This window comes from Lissotriton vulgaris, chromosome 2_1 (genome assembly GCF_964263255.1).
Source record: "Lissotriton vulgaris chromosome 2_1, aLisVul1.2, whole genome shotgun sequence".
NCBI classification, from domain to species: domain Eukaryota; kingdom Metazoa; phylum Chordata; class Amphibia; order Caudata; family Salamandridae; genus Lissotriton; species Lissotriton vulgaris.
Window position 1 is genome coordinate 1,182,074,429 of NC_141687.1, and position 18,856 is coordinate 1,182,093,284.

At 45.6% G+C, this 18,856-nt stretch overlaps 1 protein-coding gene across 1 annotated transcript in view; it reads left to right on the forward strand.

Moving 5' to 3' along the window:
- Nucleotides 1-1,408: 1,408 nt before the first annotated feature.
- Nucleotides 1,409-18,856, forward strand: part of BARX2 (BARX homeobox 2) — a 164,525-nt gene continuing 147,077 nt past the window's right edge. Inside the window, exon 1 of the mRNA XM_086956896.1 lies at nt 1,409-2,136. Within this exon, the coding sequence (XP_086813022.1) occupies nt 1,929-2,136 (208 nt within the window). The 5' untranslated portion in view covers nt 1,409-1,928. The remainder of the gene's footprint in view (nt 2,137-18,856) is intronic.

Consider the following 18,856-nt stretch of genomic DNA (forward strand, 5'->3'; position numbering starts at 1 on the left):
ACCACCGGTACAGAAAACAGTATACCTAGAAAACTGACACCCCAAACGATCAAGCCCCGCGCCTACAAACAGGATAGGAGGCAACACTATTTGTGACAACCACGGAAGTGTGAGTGGACGCTACTTGCAAGCAGCCACTATGACATTTGAAACGAACGAGGCCACGCAAAAATCACTTACATATAGTGAGGGTCATTGTAAGTATGTAGGTCTGAAGTCGTAGCAGGGTGTGCAGAAGTGCGGATTTACAACACTAGCTACAAAGACCACAGTTTGCTGCACTATTTGCAGATTCCAACAAAAAAAATGTTCTACCTGAAACGGATCACATGTTACTCAAAAATGCCTTTGTAAAGGTGACCTGTTCACCTTTTGATGCTGTGTACTGTAACCGGGTATTAAAATGCCAATACTGACGAGAAAACTGTACCCCCGTAATGTTAATGTGCGCTAAAAGGTACACGAGTGAAATAGTGCCAGGTCGCACCGCATAATTTGCCTCTTCTGGTGGCTAATTTAGTCAGTCCAACCACATGATTCCTGTGGCCCAGCGGATATAACAAGAGACGTCAACAATGAACTACCGCCCCCACTCAAGCACATGCACCGCCTTATTTTAAGGACTTCAAGTGTAAAAGCCCGAGTCATAGTGGACACAAACTCGCAAACGAGTTAGAGTCGCGGTACTCAAATACACAACAATCACTTTAATCGAACAATAAGAAAATATGTGTCGAGCACATACAAACACACACCTTATCACACAGGTCAGAAATGGGCTCAACCCACCACCCAGTCGCACGCCTCGAAACATATCATTATATAACATACCAATCAGAAATAAAACACACACCGCAACTTACATACGTGCGTGTCACTTTAATTATAAAATCATAAAACGTGCATCCAACTCGCCACTTTCATAGTTTAATTGTAGGTCTGAAATGGGGACACACACGACGCAATAATTCAATTGCAATTTGCGTGGATTGTTTTCTCAAAATGCCAGCGGGACACACCAAGACCACCCAAACACTCCACATACATTTGGAAACGGCCCGCCTGCCCTCATGCAGAACCGCCATAAAACCGCAGGGCGATGCCCGGGCGCCCTCGCACCGCGGACAGCGCTGCGAGGCTCGCCGAGAGGCAGCTGCGTGGAATCCACTCGCCTAATTGGAGTTTAGCTGTCTGGAAACCTTCCAGCGCTGGGGAAAAAAAACCTGCCTTAAAATAGAGAAGGGAGGAGTGTGTGCGGGTGACAGAGATGTGAGAAGAAATGTTTCCCAGTGCGGGGGAGGAGAGTGGAGAGTGGGGAGGACTTGCTCTTGCGACAGAGTGCAGCGGGGGGAGGCAGTGGAGGGGAGGGGGGTGTGCTGTGAGACGCCGAGCTTTGCCTAAGCTGCACTTGTCTCTGCTCCCTCCCAGCACTGAGCAGCAGAGACCGTCCCTCGGAGCGGCGCCCGTGATTGACACCCACATTGGACGCCCGAGATGTTTATCAAGTGGTTTATATAGGAGGAGAGAGGCAGAGGGAGGCACTCTGAGGAGCAGCCGTCACCGGCCGGAGACAGGCGCTGCAGTGAGCCGGGGCTCTGCGGCCAGTGACTGACTGCAGGGGGCCACCACCAGAGGTCTCTACAGCCCTCGCACCCCACCTGTGGTGGCACAGGAGTCTGGAGGGAGGCCCACCCTCATACACGCTGGAGCGCTCGGGGGTCCTGAAGCCCACCTCTCCACACTCACAGCCGCGAGCGCCCCGGGCCCCAGAGAGCAGGGGCTCCCTATAGGAACACACCGGGCTCCACCCTGCAGAGGACTCCTATAGCCACCTCCAAATAGCCAGGCCCGCTGCCTTGAGGGGATTCCTACAGGCTGCACGGGAGTGCTGCCGCCCCAGGCCTTGCCCCCTTACACTGCCGGGGTCCATGCCCCAGAAAGCTCCCAGCATGCACTGCCAGGCCGAGCTCAGGCTCCCCTCCTCGGGCCCGATGAAGGCGGCCAGGCGGCGCTACAAGACCTTCATGATCGACGAGATCCTGTCCAAGGAGACGTGCGGCTACTTCGAGAAGCTGTCCCTGTACTCGGTGTGCCCCACCCTGCTGGTGAGGCCCAAGCCCCTGCACTCCTGCACAGGTAAGGGCTGCGGACACCCTCTGCGACGCTCAGGGACGCATGCGCACTAACACACGCGAACCCACATACGCACGGGCAGACACCTCAATCACACACAGACCACTACTCCCTCCCATAGATCACTCGGACACACACGAACATCTACGTCTTCACCCAGGTCACACACACACACACACCTGTCTCCACACAGATCACCCGGGCGCACAGACACCTAATACTTTACAAGGGGTATATGGACAAACATGCCACACACATACCTGCTCACCCACACATCACTCACACACACACCTACTTCTTCACACGGGTCACATGCACACACACACACACACACCTACTCACCTACACAGACATACAGCCGTTCTCTCCCTCACACAGACACATTCACATCTAACTCCTCAGACAGTCCACACACACACACGCACAAACCAGACTAACCCACAATACCACCCAAGCCTACGAACTCCACACGTCATTCCCACACAGAGATCCAAGCAAAGCACTAGTCTATCCTGCACAAGAGTCGCCTCACGCACACAGCACTTAAAAAACACAAGTCATACACGCACCGACACAAGTACACCCTACAGATCACCCACGGTTGAAGACACAACAGCGAACACACAGATCACACATATCCAGACCCCCAAGGAGACACATAAACACAGACACACACATCGAGATCGCGAACAGGTACCCCCCGCCCCCCCCCCACATACATACCGGATCAAATGTGCGCCCCCAGATTAAACCGCAATGCAATGCCCGCCCACACCATGTGTCCTAAATGTTGTAAACTTTGTTCACTTAGATTGAAATAACTCGACTATCACACTTGATAACGATGTGTACAATGAAAGCCCCGGCTGCATACACATGGTATATTTCACCATCGTGTGAGCTGGTGATCCCCGGGGCACTTCTGCAAACAGACACACAGGGCTCGTACACCGGTCCCCACCTCCCGTGACTTTATCTGATAGGTTATGCACACACCAGCCCCGGCTTCTAGCAGCGAGCAGAGCGTGGCCAGGACACGTGTTACATGGCATGTTATGATTCCGGGGCGCCTCGAGTCTGGACCCCAATGACTTCAGGGATGGTGTGCTGGGGCGATGCCGGGGGCGTGAACACGAAGCCCTGGCGGTAGCGGCAGCAGAGTTCACCTACTGTCACATTGTATGCAGGGCGGTCAGAACAAGGATAGTCGCGGCGCTGTGAATATTAAATGGTGTCCAAATAGAAGAAGTGCTTGCCCACCTTTAATTAAACTTCCACGGCGAGGCTTCGAGGCGCTAAGGCATTAGACAAGATGTGACGGATTGAGGGAACGTGAAGCCGAGTTTCTTCGTGACTATTTCAGCAACCTTGCCGCCCGAAGATCAGTGCGAAAAGTGTACAACCTTAGAAGCACCTGTTTATTCAAGAATTACCTTCAATACAGTCCGCGGGAGGTTAGATTTTGCCGTTTGTTAGCAGTGGTAAAACAGGTGTTAGTATCACCCAGTGTTATATTTGTTTATAGCAACAAATTTCCTTTTGCAAACTTTATATGCCGGAATCCTTAGGAGTCACTATTTAATGTAGGGACAAGTGGACTAGTGTGTAATGAGTATTTGTGCAGGTTACCACATTTACAAAAGTACTTAGATGAATTCTTATATACAAAGGTTAAGTTACATACAACCCAATGTCAAAATTCAAAATATATTATATATTATTCACTGTTGAATTGCTGATACATTTCTAGAGTCAATTAATGTGGTTAAAAACACATGGTCACATTAGTTATAAAAACACTTTTGCTAAAAATTCAAGAATCACAAAACTTATGTGCACAAATTATTACACTTAAAACACAAAATGTATTAATGAACAAATTTTCGACGCGGTGTTTCGGTGATCTACAATATCTGCACCTTCTTCAGGACATTGATGTTCAATTTAAAAACACTTCTAAACAAAAGGGTGTATAATAACAATCAGTTAGACAAGGTTCTGGGTTGTAACTTAACCTCTGTATATAAGAATTCATGTAAGTAATTTTGTAAATTTGGTAACCTGCGCAAATACTCATTACACACTAGTCCACCTGTCCCTACATTATATAGTGACTCCTAAGGATTCCGGCCTAAAAAGTTTGGAAAAGGAAATTTGTTGTTTTGAATACTTGTTACCCATTCCTCTTCCAAGTAAAAGGGTATCTCCCTCTACATTTTGTGATATGTGTTTTTATAGTGCACAACACAGATTTATCCAAGCGCTGAGAAACCCGTAGGGCTGCAATCGTGTCCTGTTAGTATTGTGAGCATTACGTCTTGGGAGAAACCTAATTCCATAACTGACTCTAAATACTTTGGGAAAGAGTTGCTAACCCAACCACTCGGACCACTCGGCCAGAAAACACAACATGGCATTCTTTTAAAGCAGGCCCTTGTTGGAGTTAAAATGTCCGAAGTTTATTTGCAATTTAAAGAAGCAAATGGCCCGCTCACGGGCAAAGCAAAGCAATAAAATAGTAATTACAATTTATATCGAAGTTGGAAATAATGCAGCATTAATGATGGTCGAATGTGAAGTCAATCTCTCTGAGAAGTCTTCGGGGGGCCTGCAGCACCATATGTCAGGCTTAACTCGCTAGATGTATTTGTTCTTCGTAGCTGTCCCCTGCGGGGCTTGGGCTGCCAGTGGTATCTGCCTGGGATAATTCATCTTTTTTTTTCATTCTTAGCCAGCCCTGCTGTGGCATCCAAAGGCCTGCTGTTGTCTTCGTTTGAGTTTGAGTTTTGCACCCTTGGCTTGAACTTCTCCCCGCGTCCTGCTTCCACTTCCGGTCGGGCCTCTCTCTCTTGTTGTTGTTCCGCTTCCAACATGTCACCTTCGGTGTGTGCCTCCCGGTGAACCTGGGCCCCTGGTCGGGTTAAACCTTCCACCCCGAAGATCCCTGCGTGGGTAGGCCAGGGCTCCTGGTCGGGTTAGCCGCACTGCCCCTGATGGCCCCTGCGTGGGCAGTTCTGGGCCCCTGGTCGGGTTAACCCCAAGGCCCCTGAAGCCCCCTGCGTGGGCAGTTCAGGGCCCCTGGTTGGGTTAGCCCCACGGCCCCTGAAGCCCCCTGCGTGGGCAGGCCTGGGCCCCTGGCCGGGTTAGCCCTGCGGCCCCTGACGCCCCCTGCGTGGGCAGACCTGAGCCCCTGGTTGGGTTAGCCCGTGGCCCCTGACGGCCCCTGCGTGGGCAGTTCTGGCCCCTGGTTGGGTTAGCCCCACGGCCCCTGACGCCCCCTGCGTGGGCAGGCCTGGGCCCCTGGCCGGGTTAGCCCTGCGGCCCCTGACGCCCCCTGCGTGGGCAGACCTGAGCCCCTGGTTGGGTTAGCCCGCTGCCCTTGACGGCCCCTGCGTGGGCATTTCTGGCCCCTGGTTGGGTTAGCCCCACGGCCCCTGACGCCCCCTGCGTGGGCAGGCCTGGGCCCCTGGTCGGGTTAGCCCCACGGCCCCAGACGGCCCCTGCGTGGGCAGTTCTGGGCCCCTGGTCGGATTAGCTCCGCGGCCCCTGACGCCCCCTGCATGGGCAGGCCTGGGCCCCTGGTCGGGTTAGCCCCGCAGCCCCTGACGCCCCCTGCGTGGGCAGGCCTGGGCCCCTGATCGGGTTAGCCCCGCAGCCCCTGCATGGGCAGGCCTGGGCTTTGCATCGGTCACTCCCCGGTCGGGTTAACCCTTGCGTGAGCAGTCCTTGACTGCTTGGTCTGAATGAGCCTCCGCCCCCCAGGCCCAGGAGTGGACCGGCCTGCTTATAACCGGGGTTTACAGCAACTTTTAGAGCCAGAGGATGAGCTGCACCAGCAGAGTGTACACAAAGGTCTCCACCAGGTTCCACTGCAGACCCCTCTGTAAACAAACACCCCGAGCCGTGAACGGTCCCACTCTCGAGGCCAGCTCACGAACTTACTTTAGCGGACCCTAGTACCACCCCCCACAACATGGACGCTGGCAAAAATGGCGTCACGTGAACGTTAGAAAGACCAGTGCAATATGAACGCTGGATAAACACTATCTCGAAATGTTTGATGGCAAACAGAGTGCAACCTGGTTGCGGGCAAAGATAACCAGCAGGTCCATTGCCAAAAACGGCAATTTCGGTGGAGGAAAAACTAACCAACATGACTATTGGTAAACTAAGAGCAAAACTACAGAAGGGGAGCACTGGGACAATTTGCATCACGTTTTTGCTAAGTAAACTTGTCATTTAGCAGATGTTTTTTCGGTGCCAATGAGCGTGTTGTTGGTTAAGAGGTACTAGAAATTGCATATTTTATTTGACAGGGAAGATAATGAAAGTCCATTTCTCTCCCGCTGAGCGCTCTCTCATGATTTAACACATTTGTCGCATGCCACCTGTCCAACGGAGCCACTTTGGTGCGCCACAGACGTATTTCCAAACTGAATTGTGCCAGAGGAAGGCGTCATTCACGAGGGTGTACCTCAGCTACTCTGAAAGTGGTACTGAGTGGGTGAGTGTTCGCACTCGTCAGCTAATGATGGGCACATTTGTGTTGTGCACATCTAAAAGAGCGTTAACTCACAATGACTGAGGAATCAGTTACACGTCTTGCACCGGCCCAATCAACACACGCACATCACGTGAGCGGTGTCGGAAACAACAGGGGCAGTGCTACATAAACTTTACGCAGGTGGAATAAAAAAGAAAAAAAAAACATACATCAATCTCCATCATGTTTACTGCTTCTATAATGAGGAATGGCCAACCGTAATTGCACGTGGGAAAACAGATGTGCTGGCTTCATGCTATTTTGACTATGGGCATGTAATGGAGAATGGAAAGAAACGTTTCACAGGTTTACGTCTTTTTTGCACATGTGCAAACTTCTTGTAATACTCACCAAGGCGTTATGATTAGCACATATGACAAGAAATGAACCACGTGAACTTTGCTGTTTACGCCACATGAGTTTTCTTCAGCTTAAACATTTAACTCAGGATACAAATACCCAATGCATCCCTTTCCATTGTTTCTGTTTAAATAAAACAAAAGATGAGCAAATCCAATATTCGACTCTCTGGTTCCTAATGACGGGTATATGTTTAAATCTAAATGCATTTGTTCCACAGTTAGTTCTGTGAACAGCAGTGGGGGCGCAGCTTAAGTTGAATCATGGATCCCAATTTCATTGCTAGCAATTACGTACGTAACGTTTGATAGGTAATAGTTACAATTTCTTTATAACAGTTTCAAACTTTCTTTAATTTGCCGTGTTGCCAAACCCTTATGCTATGTGGACGGGGCTAACAGTGTTATTTCCGTTTTCGAATAAGAAGCAGCATAAATTGGACAGCATGCCTTTCCCCTGCTGTTTGTTTGCGCCCCTGTAGCTTTACCTCGAACAGCCCCCAATGTTCCCCTCTAGTCGCACGGATAAAAGACCGAGCGACACTCGTCAGGCGGAAACTTCCAACACCAATGTCACAAAGACGAGACATACGTGCCTTCTGGTGACCTGCCGACAGAGGGCGCTCCTCTCGCGCTCCAAGTCTTCTGTTGGATCTGCAGAGAGCAGCGTGCGATCAAACCGAGGTTCCTAGAAGTACCCGGACGGTCTCGCTCGGTTGCTGGGCCTAGTTCATACACTGTCGGCATTATTCGAATATCTGTTTTTCCGTTTGACAATTTATCCTGACCAAATACATTATGAAGGGCCTTAAAGTGTATTCACTCAGTTTCACAGCGCATTTCCGATCGCAGAGTGCTCTTGTTAACCGTATAGGATTGTGTGATTGTTTTAAGTGATAATAAAATACACAATTCTTAAAGTTTTACAAAATGTTCTGGATTTAATTTTGTTACTGGCACTTTGCAAAGAATTCCAACAGTTTTCCCCAATCCAAGAAACTGTTTTAACACACCGAATAGTGTCATATTCTGGCTAAAGTGCCGACCGTGGGCCCAGGAGACTCGAGTTGTATTCCCGGCTGCTGCACTGGAAAACGCTATTGACCCTGAGCGAAACAGTTTCTCTCTCAGGTACCTGTTGAATTAGCTGATGAATCTGAGGCCGCTCACCTGATCTAGCACTAAGAGTTCCAGCAAAGTATACAAAGGCCTTTAGAACTCACCAGAAAATAGGCTGCGAGTGTTTATCAACAACACCAAACTACTCGACACATAAACACGCTGGCGAAACAGCCGCATTTCTTATGTGAGAATTTCCGTAAATTCAGCTTCTGGTTGGTCATTAATTCGACAGTGAAACACAATCTTTAGAATTCGCAGGTGGCCTGTGCAATGCTACATTTTTCATTACTTTTTTTCTAAAACATAACAAGCTTGCATGCTCTGTGAGAAAAACGTCTTGAAACATTTGTTTTATTGAAAAAAAAATCTCAACAAAAACGTACTTTTTGCAGGTAAAAAGTCTAGTCATTTTTCACACCAAAATGTTTTATGGATTCATTTTTGATTGCTGACAAATCTCTGTGTTGTTTATAAAATTGCAAAATTGATAAGTTTTTTAAAGGCTTTTCAACATTTTAAATGTATGAGCCTGACTACAAAGGGGCTCGCACTCGGGCGAATCTCTGCAATGAGAAGTCTTACTACGGAGACCCCCCCCCCCCCCACTGCGGGGCCTCCCCCACAAGTGCGAGGCCCCTTGTGAACCAGGTCCTATATTTCGGCAGCCCTCCCCGGGTAGATGAGAGGTGGCCACTGTTCTCTGCTATCACAGTTCTCCAGTCTAAACGTCGCCCAGTTCGCAAAGAGTTTGCTAGGAGCAGGTGGGACTTACTCCTGTAGTACTCACAGCCAAGACACAAGAATGTGTGCCACCAGAGTGAATCATCTTTTTGCAATTTGGACACAGAAACGAGGGGTGTTGTGTGCCTTAATATAAACTTACAATCGTAAGGCAAACCGGTGCTTGGAATCACAACTTATCATGGAGCGAAAGCACATTTCCACACCACACACCCAAACTGAAAGTATGCCGCGTTGGAACACCACATTATGGGGCAAGATTGGCTGAATTCTGTAGTAAGAAACCGCACACGATGTGGTATATGCGGCATTTTTTGTGCAAGTATTATTTTGGTATTTATGCAACACATGCTGCAAACGCCAGTGGCCGTGACCATAACCGACCGTGGCAATTCAACAGAAAGACACCAACCTCCCTTTGGTACCAGGCAGGCCCAGAGCTGAACTTTCCTAAATGAAGCTATAAACCCCCGAGTGATGGAGGCCGAGCGAGACACCCGTTGACTGTAAATCCTGGCAAGCAAGGATACTTCAGAAACACAGTTTACATTCAATTTGAGCATATTCTATTCTATTGATTACTCCAAGGAAGAAGGTAAACCCTTCTTTTTACGGAAGAATACAGGGCTCCGTTATGCGCCCTGATTGTAAATCCGACATCGTGTGTACTGTTTAAAAGATCATCACCTCTGTCTGTATGCACCACCATATAACCCAATATTTGTTGTTCGGTCACTTTTTTAAATTAAAGAAAAAACTTAATGTAGAGTCTACCCTTGTCTCAGTTTCAAAGGAATGGTTTGTGAAGTAAAACACTCCAGCAACTTTGGCATCATTCAGTTTTAAACACGATCGTCCGCGTACGAAGTGTTAGTTAGTTAGTTAGTTTTTATTGTTTGATTAATTAAAACCTTACAATATATATGCTCTAATTCTTGATTATAAAATCAGTTCTATAAAAATTATAAACTTAATGTTTGTTACGCTATTTACATTTTATGTACTTCCTAGATTACATTCTTTCAATTTTTGATGTTCTAACTTAATTCTCAATTGCATTAGAAACCTTACAAAAGCCGAGCTTAAAATTATATCGTCCGTATGGAGGCATCTTATCAGTGCTTATTTGCAACTCCTTATTCCACGAACATTAAAATGTCTCTTTAGAATAGATATTCTTTCAACTTTCAGTTCTGGACAAACACACAGGAGGTGCACTATATTCTCTTCACCAAGTTTGCATCGATTACAAGTCATTGGTCCCTCTGTTCTCAACCATGGCATTAGATGACATGTGCCCGGAAATGCTCTAAAGCGAGCTTTTATAAAAATGTGTTTGAATTTCTCAGACCAAGGAATTTCGAAGTACGGTTGCACTTGTACCTTGGTATAACCATTCATGAGAGGCCATGCATGTTTTCTTTTTGAGAAGGTATCTTTATCCAGGAGTAGTGATACATGCTTAGTTGTACTATTAATGACTTTTTTAAAAGAGTTCAAGGTAATTGGCATTTCCCAGACTGAGTTTACTGAATATTCCTCTAATGATGTAAATAGATATTTCCACGCCTGGGCATTCGAATTTAAGTTTATTGCCTGCCGCAATAGTTTGGACAATTGATTTACAGTATCCGTACGAAGTGCTTGCTGCACTAATGCACTAATGTCAAACGGTACTGGCTGAAATCTCTTTTCTGGGGTAGGTGGTGTGCCTTGAGTGTGGTGAGCCAAAAGGCCCCAAATGCAGACGCTGCTGCAGCCTTCGCTTTGTCTGGAGTTGTCGCTGGAACAAGGGATTTCTAGACGGTGGCATGTATGTATGTATGTATGTATGTGTGTTCTTATATAGCGCTCAACTTACCCAAGGGCATCTCGGCGCTTGCATTGGGAACCCAGCCTGGCTTTTCCCTGTGAGATAACCCACACTGGGCATCCCCAAGGTGAAAGCCAGGCATCCCGCCGCGGGGGGCCGTTGTGGAGATTAAGCAAGCTTAATGCCCAGAGTTGCAGAGTGCGAACCCGTGATTAGAGTGGGCACCGAAGCGAGAATTATCGTGTCCGTGGACAATTGGGCTCAAGACTCTGCCGCGTTGGGAATTGAACCCTTGTCCTGGGTCTGACCTCTGCTTCAGGGTATGTCTCCTCTAACCAGTGAGCCACACTTCCCCACTAGAAGGTCACATACCCAGGCCCCTTTCTGTGGAGTGGCTCCCACCTCTGAAATAGGGCAGAGTTACTTTATACTCCTGTGCCTCTGTGAGTCGTCACTTTTCTAACCGCCCCGGGTGTGGAGAGGTGCATTGACTTCCCCCGGAACTTTGGTCAAGTTCAGAAGCTAAAATGCATCTTGTCTCTCTTTTCTGAAGGCTTTACACTGGCTACACATTACAGGATTCTGAAAAATCCTCTGGATGGCCCACTGGCTACAGCAACCTTGGCGCCACTTTAAGGGCGCTCTTTAGATGCCATCAGTGTAAGAACACCGGTGGGCTTCTTGGGAGCTAAGAAGGTTAAGATAATCAGTGTGGAGATTGGAAGGTTTTTAAATTCCTCCTAAAAAGTAAATAGTAAACAATGATTCTATTCGGGTCAACAAGACCATGGGCATGTTGTGGAGGGACAAGAAATGGCTGCTGCATTCTTGTGTATTTCACTGAACAACTATGCACGCCACCACATTGACATGGGCAATTTGGGTCTACCTGACATTTGTGTAACTTCCTTTGCAGAAATTATGCGAAAGACCCCCCAAAATCACGCAAAAATAGGCATTACGTTGCAACATGGTGGTCTAGCAGTATGTGCTATTTTTAGCACACATGCTTCTATCGTCCATTGTTGATAACAACTTGTATTTCACCTGAACAAAAACATGAAATCACACTTTATGTGAACAACAGCTACTCTTTTCTTTTGATTTGTTTTGTTCCTATGCTCCCAGGATAGGAATTTTACTCAAATGACATATTAATTATGCGACATGGCATAAAGGCATAATCGCTTTGAAATGACGGTAGAAGCATTTGACATTAAATCACTCAAAAATATACTTCAGTGTTTGACTGCTGCAAAATCCATTTCCTGGATGGTGATTCAGTACTGATTTTCCAAGTTGTGGAGATGCAACTTTCACATACAGAAGACCAGATGGAAGTTAATGTCAAATATGCAGAAAAGTGGGAATCAGTGCCAAAGATTTGTTGCAGACATTTTGTTACTAAGAGAATTTCTTGAATTTTTCGATCCTCATTTTATTTAATCTTAGAATGTGGCCATTTTTAAACTATTACCCTAGTTTTCATAAATCTTTATTTCGGCACATTGTGGCCATACAAGATGCATAAAAACAACACGCCATAGCACATATATAAAAGAAGATTAGATGATTTGCATGCAGGTGGATGGGGTTTTAGGGAAAATACAATAAAATTCATAAATTAGATAAGAAGGCAAAATCTAAAAACATTTTTATATAATTAGTTTATTCAGTTCCAGTAATTGGTATCGTAGGAGCAATTCATTATTATACAAGCATTTGATGAATCAGAGGAAGCACGTCAAATATAAATACATGAATACAAGCCTAAACAACTATAAGTCCAGACCCAGTTTCTTGCGTACAAAGCTTGCTGCCAAAAGGAATCTACTGATACAAAAGACAACTACTTGTCTGGTGTCAGTTTTGATAATCCTATATGCTTCTTTGTACGAGCGTACACCTATGACATTACACAGTGGCTTAATCTACCGTTTCCTGGCTGATACGTACGCTGCGCAAAAGAAGAGAATATGAATATCGTCTTTTTTGGTACTAATCTGACAACACATGCATGACTCACTATTTATTGGTTCCACTGACTTAACCCATCTTGCTAGGGTTACATTAATTTTCAGCATTCATACCTAAATTTCAAATAAAGGCTTTAGGCCAAAGGTGGTCTGACCTCATCTAAGAAATCCTCAAAGTATGGAAAATCCTTGTAAGCCAAAAAAAGGTTTGTAATAGAACCACTTGCATGACTTTTGGAGAGGTTGCATGTTATATAAGCCCAAAATTCAATTTTTACCAGACATGAGGGCTCTTCCCAAAAATGTGACAGCCCAATTCTACAAAGCCATGTTCGCACATGTTTCAACCATGCATTGGAATTATGCAAATCCAAACTTATTATTTCTGAAAGACCATCTCTGTAATCTCCGAGCTCTGGTGTACACCAGATTCTCACCCAATATGAAAGTGGGCGTAGGATTGCATAATGGTCTGTGCGTTTCATGTTTAGGTCAAGCATTAGAGGTAGAAGTGGGGTGCGTTTAGGTAGTCTTAAAAGACTTCTTTAAAAATTATTTTCGCTTTTCTGAAAAAGATTTCCAGCTGTTTGGCCCCAAATTTCTGCGCCACGCTCCAGCTGCAGACTGGGCCTTAAACTTGAACACTTCTAGTGTCGGAGATACAGATTTACTGAGACTCGCCCCATGTTTTTTTAAAATAGGTAAAGGGCTCTGAGTCAAAAGTGTTTTACTCTTCTCTGCTTGGGTTTTCCATGAATTCTTTGAATCAAGAGAAACACCCAAGTAGGTAAAATTTGACACTATTTCCAATTTCTGGTTGTTTAAAAAGAAATTCCCCTTAAAAGTTTTGTGCAGGTTTAAGGCCATACATTTAGTTTTTTCGTATTTATCTCCAGGCCTTTTTTATTGCAGTATTGTTGGAATGAGTTTAAAAGGGCTTGCAGACCTTTGGGTGTTTGTGAAATTAGGATTTTTTCGTCCGCAAATAAGAGTGCAGGGACCCTTTCACCGTTCAGCTTGGGTGAATCATTGTTGCACTCTTCTAGATGAGCTGGGATGTTGTTAACAAACAGTGAAAAGAGCGTGGGAGCAAACACGCACCCTTGGCGGACTCCACGCATTATTGGAACAGGTTTTGACAATTCTCCATTTGGCCCCCAACGCACTCTTGCATAATTCTTTTCATGAAGTCTTATGATCTATTGGAGTAAGCAGACGGGCAGCTCCTGCAAATACAGACAATCCCATAAACGATCACGCAAAACTAAATCAAAAGCAGCCCTTAGGTCAACAAATGACATATAAATATGCCCTCCCCATAAAAAAACATACTTCCAACAAAGGCAACAAAATCTAAAAACTTGGTCAATCGTGCTTATACCACTCCTGAACCCAGCTTGGAACTTTGTAAGTATGGCATTCTCGTCCATCCAAGAATTCATACGTCATAAAATATGCCTGGCAAATATCTTTTGTAAAATATCCAATAAACTGATCGGACGATAGTTTGACGGGTCATTACTATCACCCTTTTTAAAAATTGAAATGATTTCCGCACCCCTCCAGCTGTCAGGTAAACCTGCACCAGTAACTAGAATATTAAAAAGCCGATTAATATAAGGTGCCCGGACAGTAATCTCACCCGTGTTGATAAATGTACATCGGGTATGGGTCTTGCTCATAAACAAATATTCAAAACTTCCTCTCAGTAAGAAACTTCTCTTGGCATCCTTCACAGCAACTCCCACTTCGGTGCTGAGGAATGTTTTGCCTACTGCGCAGCTACACTTTGGAATGACTGCCCCATATAATATTAAGAAAGATTTCTAGAGAGAGAGTACCCCACTATCACCAGGGAACAGGGTACAGTGACAATCAGTCAGAGGGAGATCCCTGGGTGCACACTTTAGTATGGGCTTATTCTAATACCATACCTAACTAACCAGGCATTCAACCGTCAGATTTAGGGAACTTCACAAAAAGAATTTTAAATTACAGATGTGCATGTAACGAAATAAAATGCACTGTTGGGTGAGAACAAAGACTTCTCTTCAACAACCAACTGATAGTCTGGGATTTCCTTCAGCCTAGTGCTTCCATAGCTCTATATTTGAGCATAATAAAACGCATAACACAACATAATGTGACATAGCACAACACATACAATTAAACAATCCACAATGGCACATAATGTAGCATATCAGACTCCATAATATGATAAATCTCCACATACTATACCATAACTTACAACATAAGAAATAATGGAACATGCAATACTACACATTTTAGACACTTGCATTGGCCAGACCTTCTCCCAAGCCATTCTCCAAATAACTCCCTGCCTTTTGAGAAATATTTTAATTTCCCTGTTGCAGCTTCTTTACTGCCACCCATTTTAAGTATTCAGCTATGATTTACCTAATACTTTGATATTTGTTTCCGATCCTTGGTACATGGTGCTGGTTTGGGGTTATGGAGCAGTCAAACCTTTGAAGAGTTTGAGGCCACTGATTGGCTGGTGACTCCCTGCCTAATCTGTTCCATCTCGAGGCCCGATGCCATGCTCAGCAGCACAGTGCCCAACATAGACCCGAGAGTGCCAGCTCCATATCAGAGCAGCTTTGGCTATGAGAATAATTCTCATGAGCTTCCCTGGAGCCCTGGCAATGGGCAGGCTCTCGCGGACTGGAGCTGCCACCTCCTGCCAGAGAAGCTCTGAAGAGGAGCAGGCAGGGCACCGAACAAAGCCGGTCCCCAGGAATGCGATCTGCACCTCCAGTCGTAGGCAATTAGGAGATAGCGCAATTTGCCAAAAGGCCTGGTCTACTGTGAAAAAACGAACTGAGGGGCATATTACCAAGCAATAGCGATAATTATCGCTATTGCTTGGTTAGAGACAATAAATTACCGCTGAGCTGCGGCGATTTTTATCGCAGATAAACCTTGGTATTACCAAGGTTTATCGCAAATGCGATAAAAATGGGCCGCAATGCATGAATATCGCTGAAAAGTCAGAGATATTCATGCATTACCAAGCTAATGCTCTTAGCCATGTTATCCACCTCCCATGGATAACATGGCTAAGAACTGCTCAGGGCAGGTGTTAGCTTTTGGAGATTTTCTCGCTTAGCGGGAATATCTCCATAAGTTGGTAATAGGAGATAGCGATGTTAGTGACTGTTTCCAGTCGCTAACATCTTGGCACGCCCACTTTGCATGTCACTAGTGATAAATATCACTGACATGTAAAGTGGGGCCCAAGATGGTCGCTATCTCCTACTAGCTGTCGCTAACTTGTGTTAGCGACAGCTAGGTAATAAGGAGATAATTTTATCTCTGCTTTCTTGGCTTTTAAAGCCAAAAAAGCGGAGATAAACCAAATTGATAATATGCCCCTGAGATTTTGATCTACAATAACAAAAAGTGGAAATTATCCAAAGTGCTCAACATGTGCCTGGATTGCCACGAAGGCAAACCTTTCTTTACGTGTTATTTTAAGAATTGTACTAAACTCAGTAGGTGCACATGCACCCTAAGTTGCTGAGCATACTTGAAGGGGGTGGGGCCCTTACACGTGGGGGGCCCTTACACGCAGGATCCAAGGTGATGCAGGCACGTTTCATTATAGAAAACTGTTTTTGATCAGCCTGAATCTTCCCAAGTATTGATCTCACTGCATCAACAGACAATATGGTTACAGCAGAGGAAAAGTCTCGATGAGGAAGCTGTGTACCTTTATTTTTCCATTTGCATGTGGAGTACAATAATGAATTACAAACAATGAAGAGGATTAGGATGAACAGAGGAATAAAAAGGTAACCAATAGATAATGCATTTGAATAGGTTTAAGTAGCACGCCGGTAAAGTTCCCCATAGTCTAGCATTGACTGCCCCACTGCCAATAAAGAAGAAAGAAAAGCATACAATTGGACACCACCTGCTTGGCCCTTTTCCACTGTGTTCAGGACCCACCTATCCTACCTGGAATCCAGCATAACTTGATTTGTCAGTGTTTGGGATCCACCTTATGTGACTTAGGCTATATTTAATTCATTCGTTGTTTTTGCCTTCATCTCTAATATTGAGGGGTTGTTCGATGCATTTGTTTGTCCTTACAAAAACAAGCATTGGTCAAGCCAATAAGTAAGCCGTTAGGTCTCAACTTTAACACCAATTGGCTCTTCCAATGCCATTTGGTGGTACTTTACAGCATTAGCAAAATGCTGAGAAGTACAGCCAAAATAGAAAAAAGACACAATGGTGTGGCCAGGGCAGCCACGTCATTTTGTAGGTGTGTTCATGCATGGTTATGCATGCATGGCTATACAAATGTTGCAGGGGCCATTTTTAATCTACCAATCCAATAAAATAAACTAAAAGATAGTATCACAAAAGTGCATTTTTTTTTAAGGTGGACAGTCAGGCATCAATTCGCTGCCTGATTCTTCCCATACCCGCTCAAGTAAAAAAACACTGTGGATGTAGGGACAACAGAGGAGCGGTGGGGGAAGCAACGGTAGTGGTGGGGAAAGGAAAATGCAGCACATGAGTGAGAACAACAAGGGGCTTGGTAGAAGCACACTTGCACAAAAACAACACAGAGAGCAGGGGAATCTGGGAATTTGGCAGCAGAAAAGCATGAGAGAGAGAGATCTTGTAACATGAGTGAGGAAGACAGCAACTTAGAGCGTGGCATGACAGGTGTTTGGTGGGAGGGAAAAAGCATATGAGGGAGAGAGCTGGAAAACACATGCACTTTCATGGAGAGCTTAAGTAAAAAGAAAAAAGTAGTTATCTAAAAGTGAGAAGTGGATGACAGAAGTCAGCCTATTAGAGAGATGGCAAAGAGGCTTTGTTCCAGGGGAAGGACAAATATGATGCACAAGCTGGGTCAAAGAAATCTATTGCATAAGAAGCAGGCAAATGAGAGTGGCAAATCAGACAACTAAATGGTGTGTAATGGGCAGACATTAAGCACCTGTAAGTTCATGTAAAGCCCACAATAGGTTTGTTGCAACCAGACAGCTTGTGCGGTCTACGAGGCTAGATGTAAAAATCTTTTATAGCTCTTGAATCATGGCATCAGGGCACACAAGAACAGTGACCGTGTTCTTTTAAGAAGCTAGACAAATGACTCCAAACACACATTTTTATCAACCAGGCAATTATCAGATTGCTGTAACTCGTACATTTGTTGTCACTCTCTCCACTGGAGCACCAGGTCAAATCGGCAGAGGCAAGAGATAAAATGGGTCGCTTTCGATTCTTGTGGTTCTGATTGTGTTTGCAGTTTTAATTAGGGTTGTCTTTCTTTACACCAATCCTCACCAAATAATTATATGTAAGGCGAAATCTTTCAAATGTGCCCAATATTTCAAGTAACATTCGGAGCAGGAAAGGTCTCTTGAAAGAAAAGTCCCAAAAATATGTTTTATGTTCCCGTTTTTCACTCTAAATCCAGTTTATAAAAGCAAACCATCAGCAAGAGAGGCAAACATGTGGCGGCCAAATCAACGGCTAGCCAATTCTTTTTCCCAAAACATGTTCTTCAATTTTACTTTTTATTTTCTTGCAGTAAATTATTTAACTTTTCAAACACTGCAATAATAAACACTTTTCCTATTTAATCATTTGTGGAAAGATATTTGCCAAACCCCATTTGTTTCACAGTTACTCGTGAAGTGACTGAGGAAGCTTTAGTCCTCCTCCAAAGAGCCCTGTACCCTTGACAGGCCTTTGACCGCCCAACTCCCAACCCAGACCCACCTCCTGCTTGAAGACCACTCTTCAGGGGCGGCTCTAAACTCATGGCGGCCCTGGGCAGGGAGCGTAGGTAGGGGGCCCCGGAAGAAGGGGTCCGGGCGGGGCGGAGCGCGGAGGCCAGTGAAGGGGGGCGGGGGGGGGGGGGGGGGAGGCGGGGTCAGGGTGTTTGGAAGTGGAACAGAGCTGGAGGCTGCCAAATCAATGCCAGGGCCCACCACGCAAATATGTATCCATCCTCAGAGGATTATTATATTAAGGATATATATTGGCGTGGTGGCCCCTGGGGTTTGGTGGCCCTGTGCAGGTGCACAGCTTGCACATGCTTAAGGCCACCCTGCACTCTTCTACACGGAGCTAGCAGAAAACATGCGTCTACCATAATGATGGAACGCGTTGCTTCTTCATT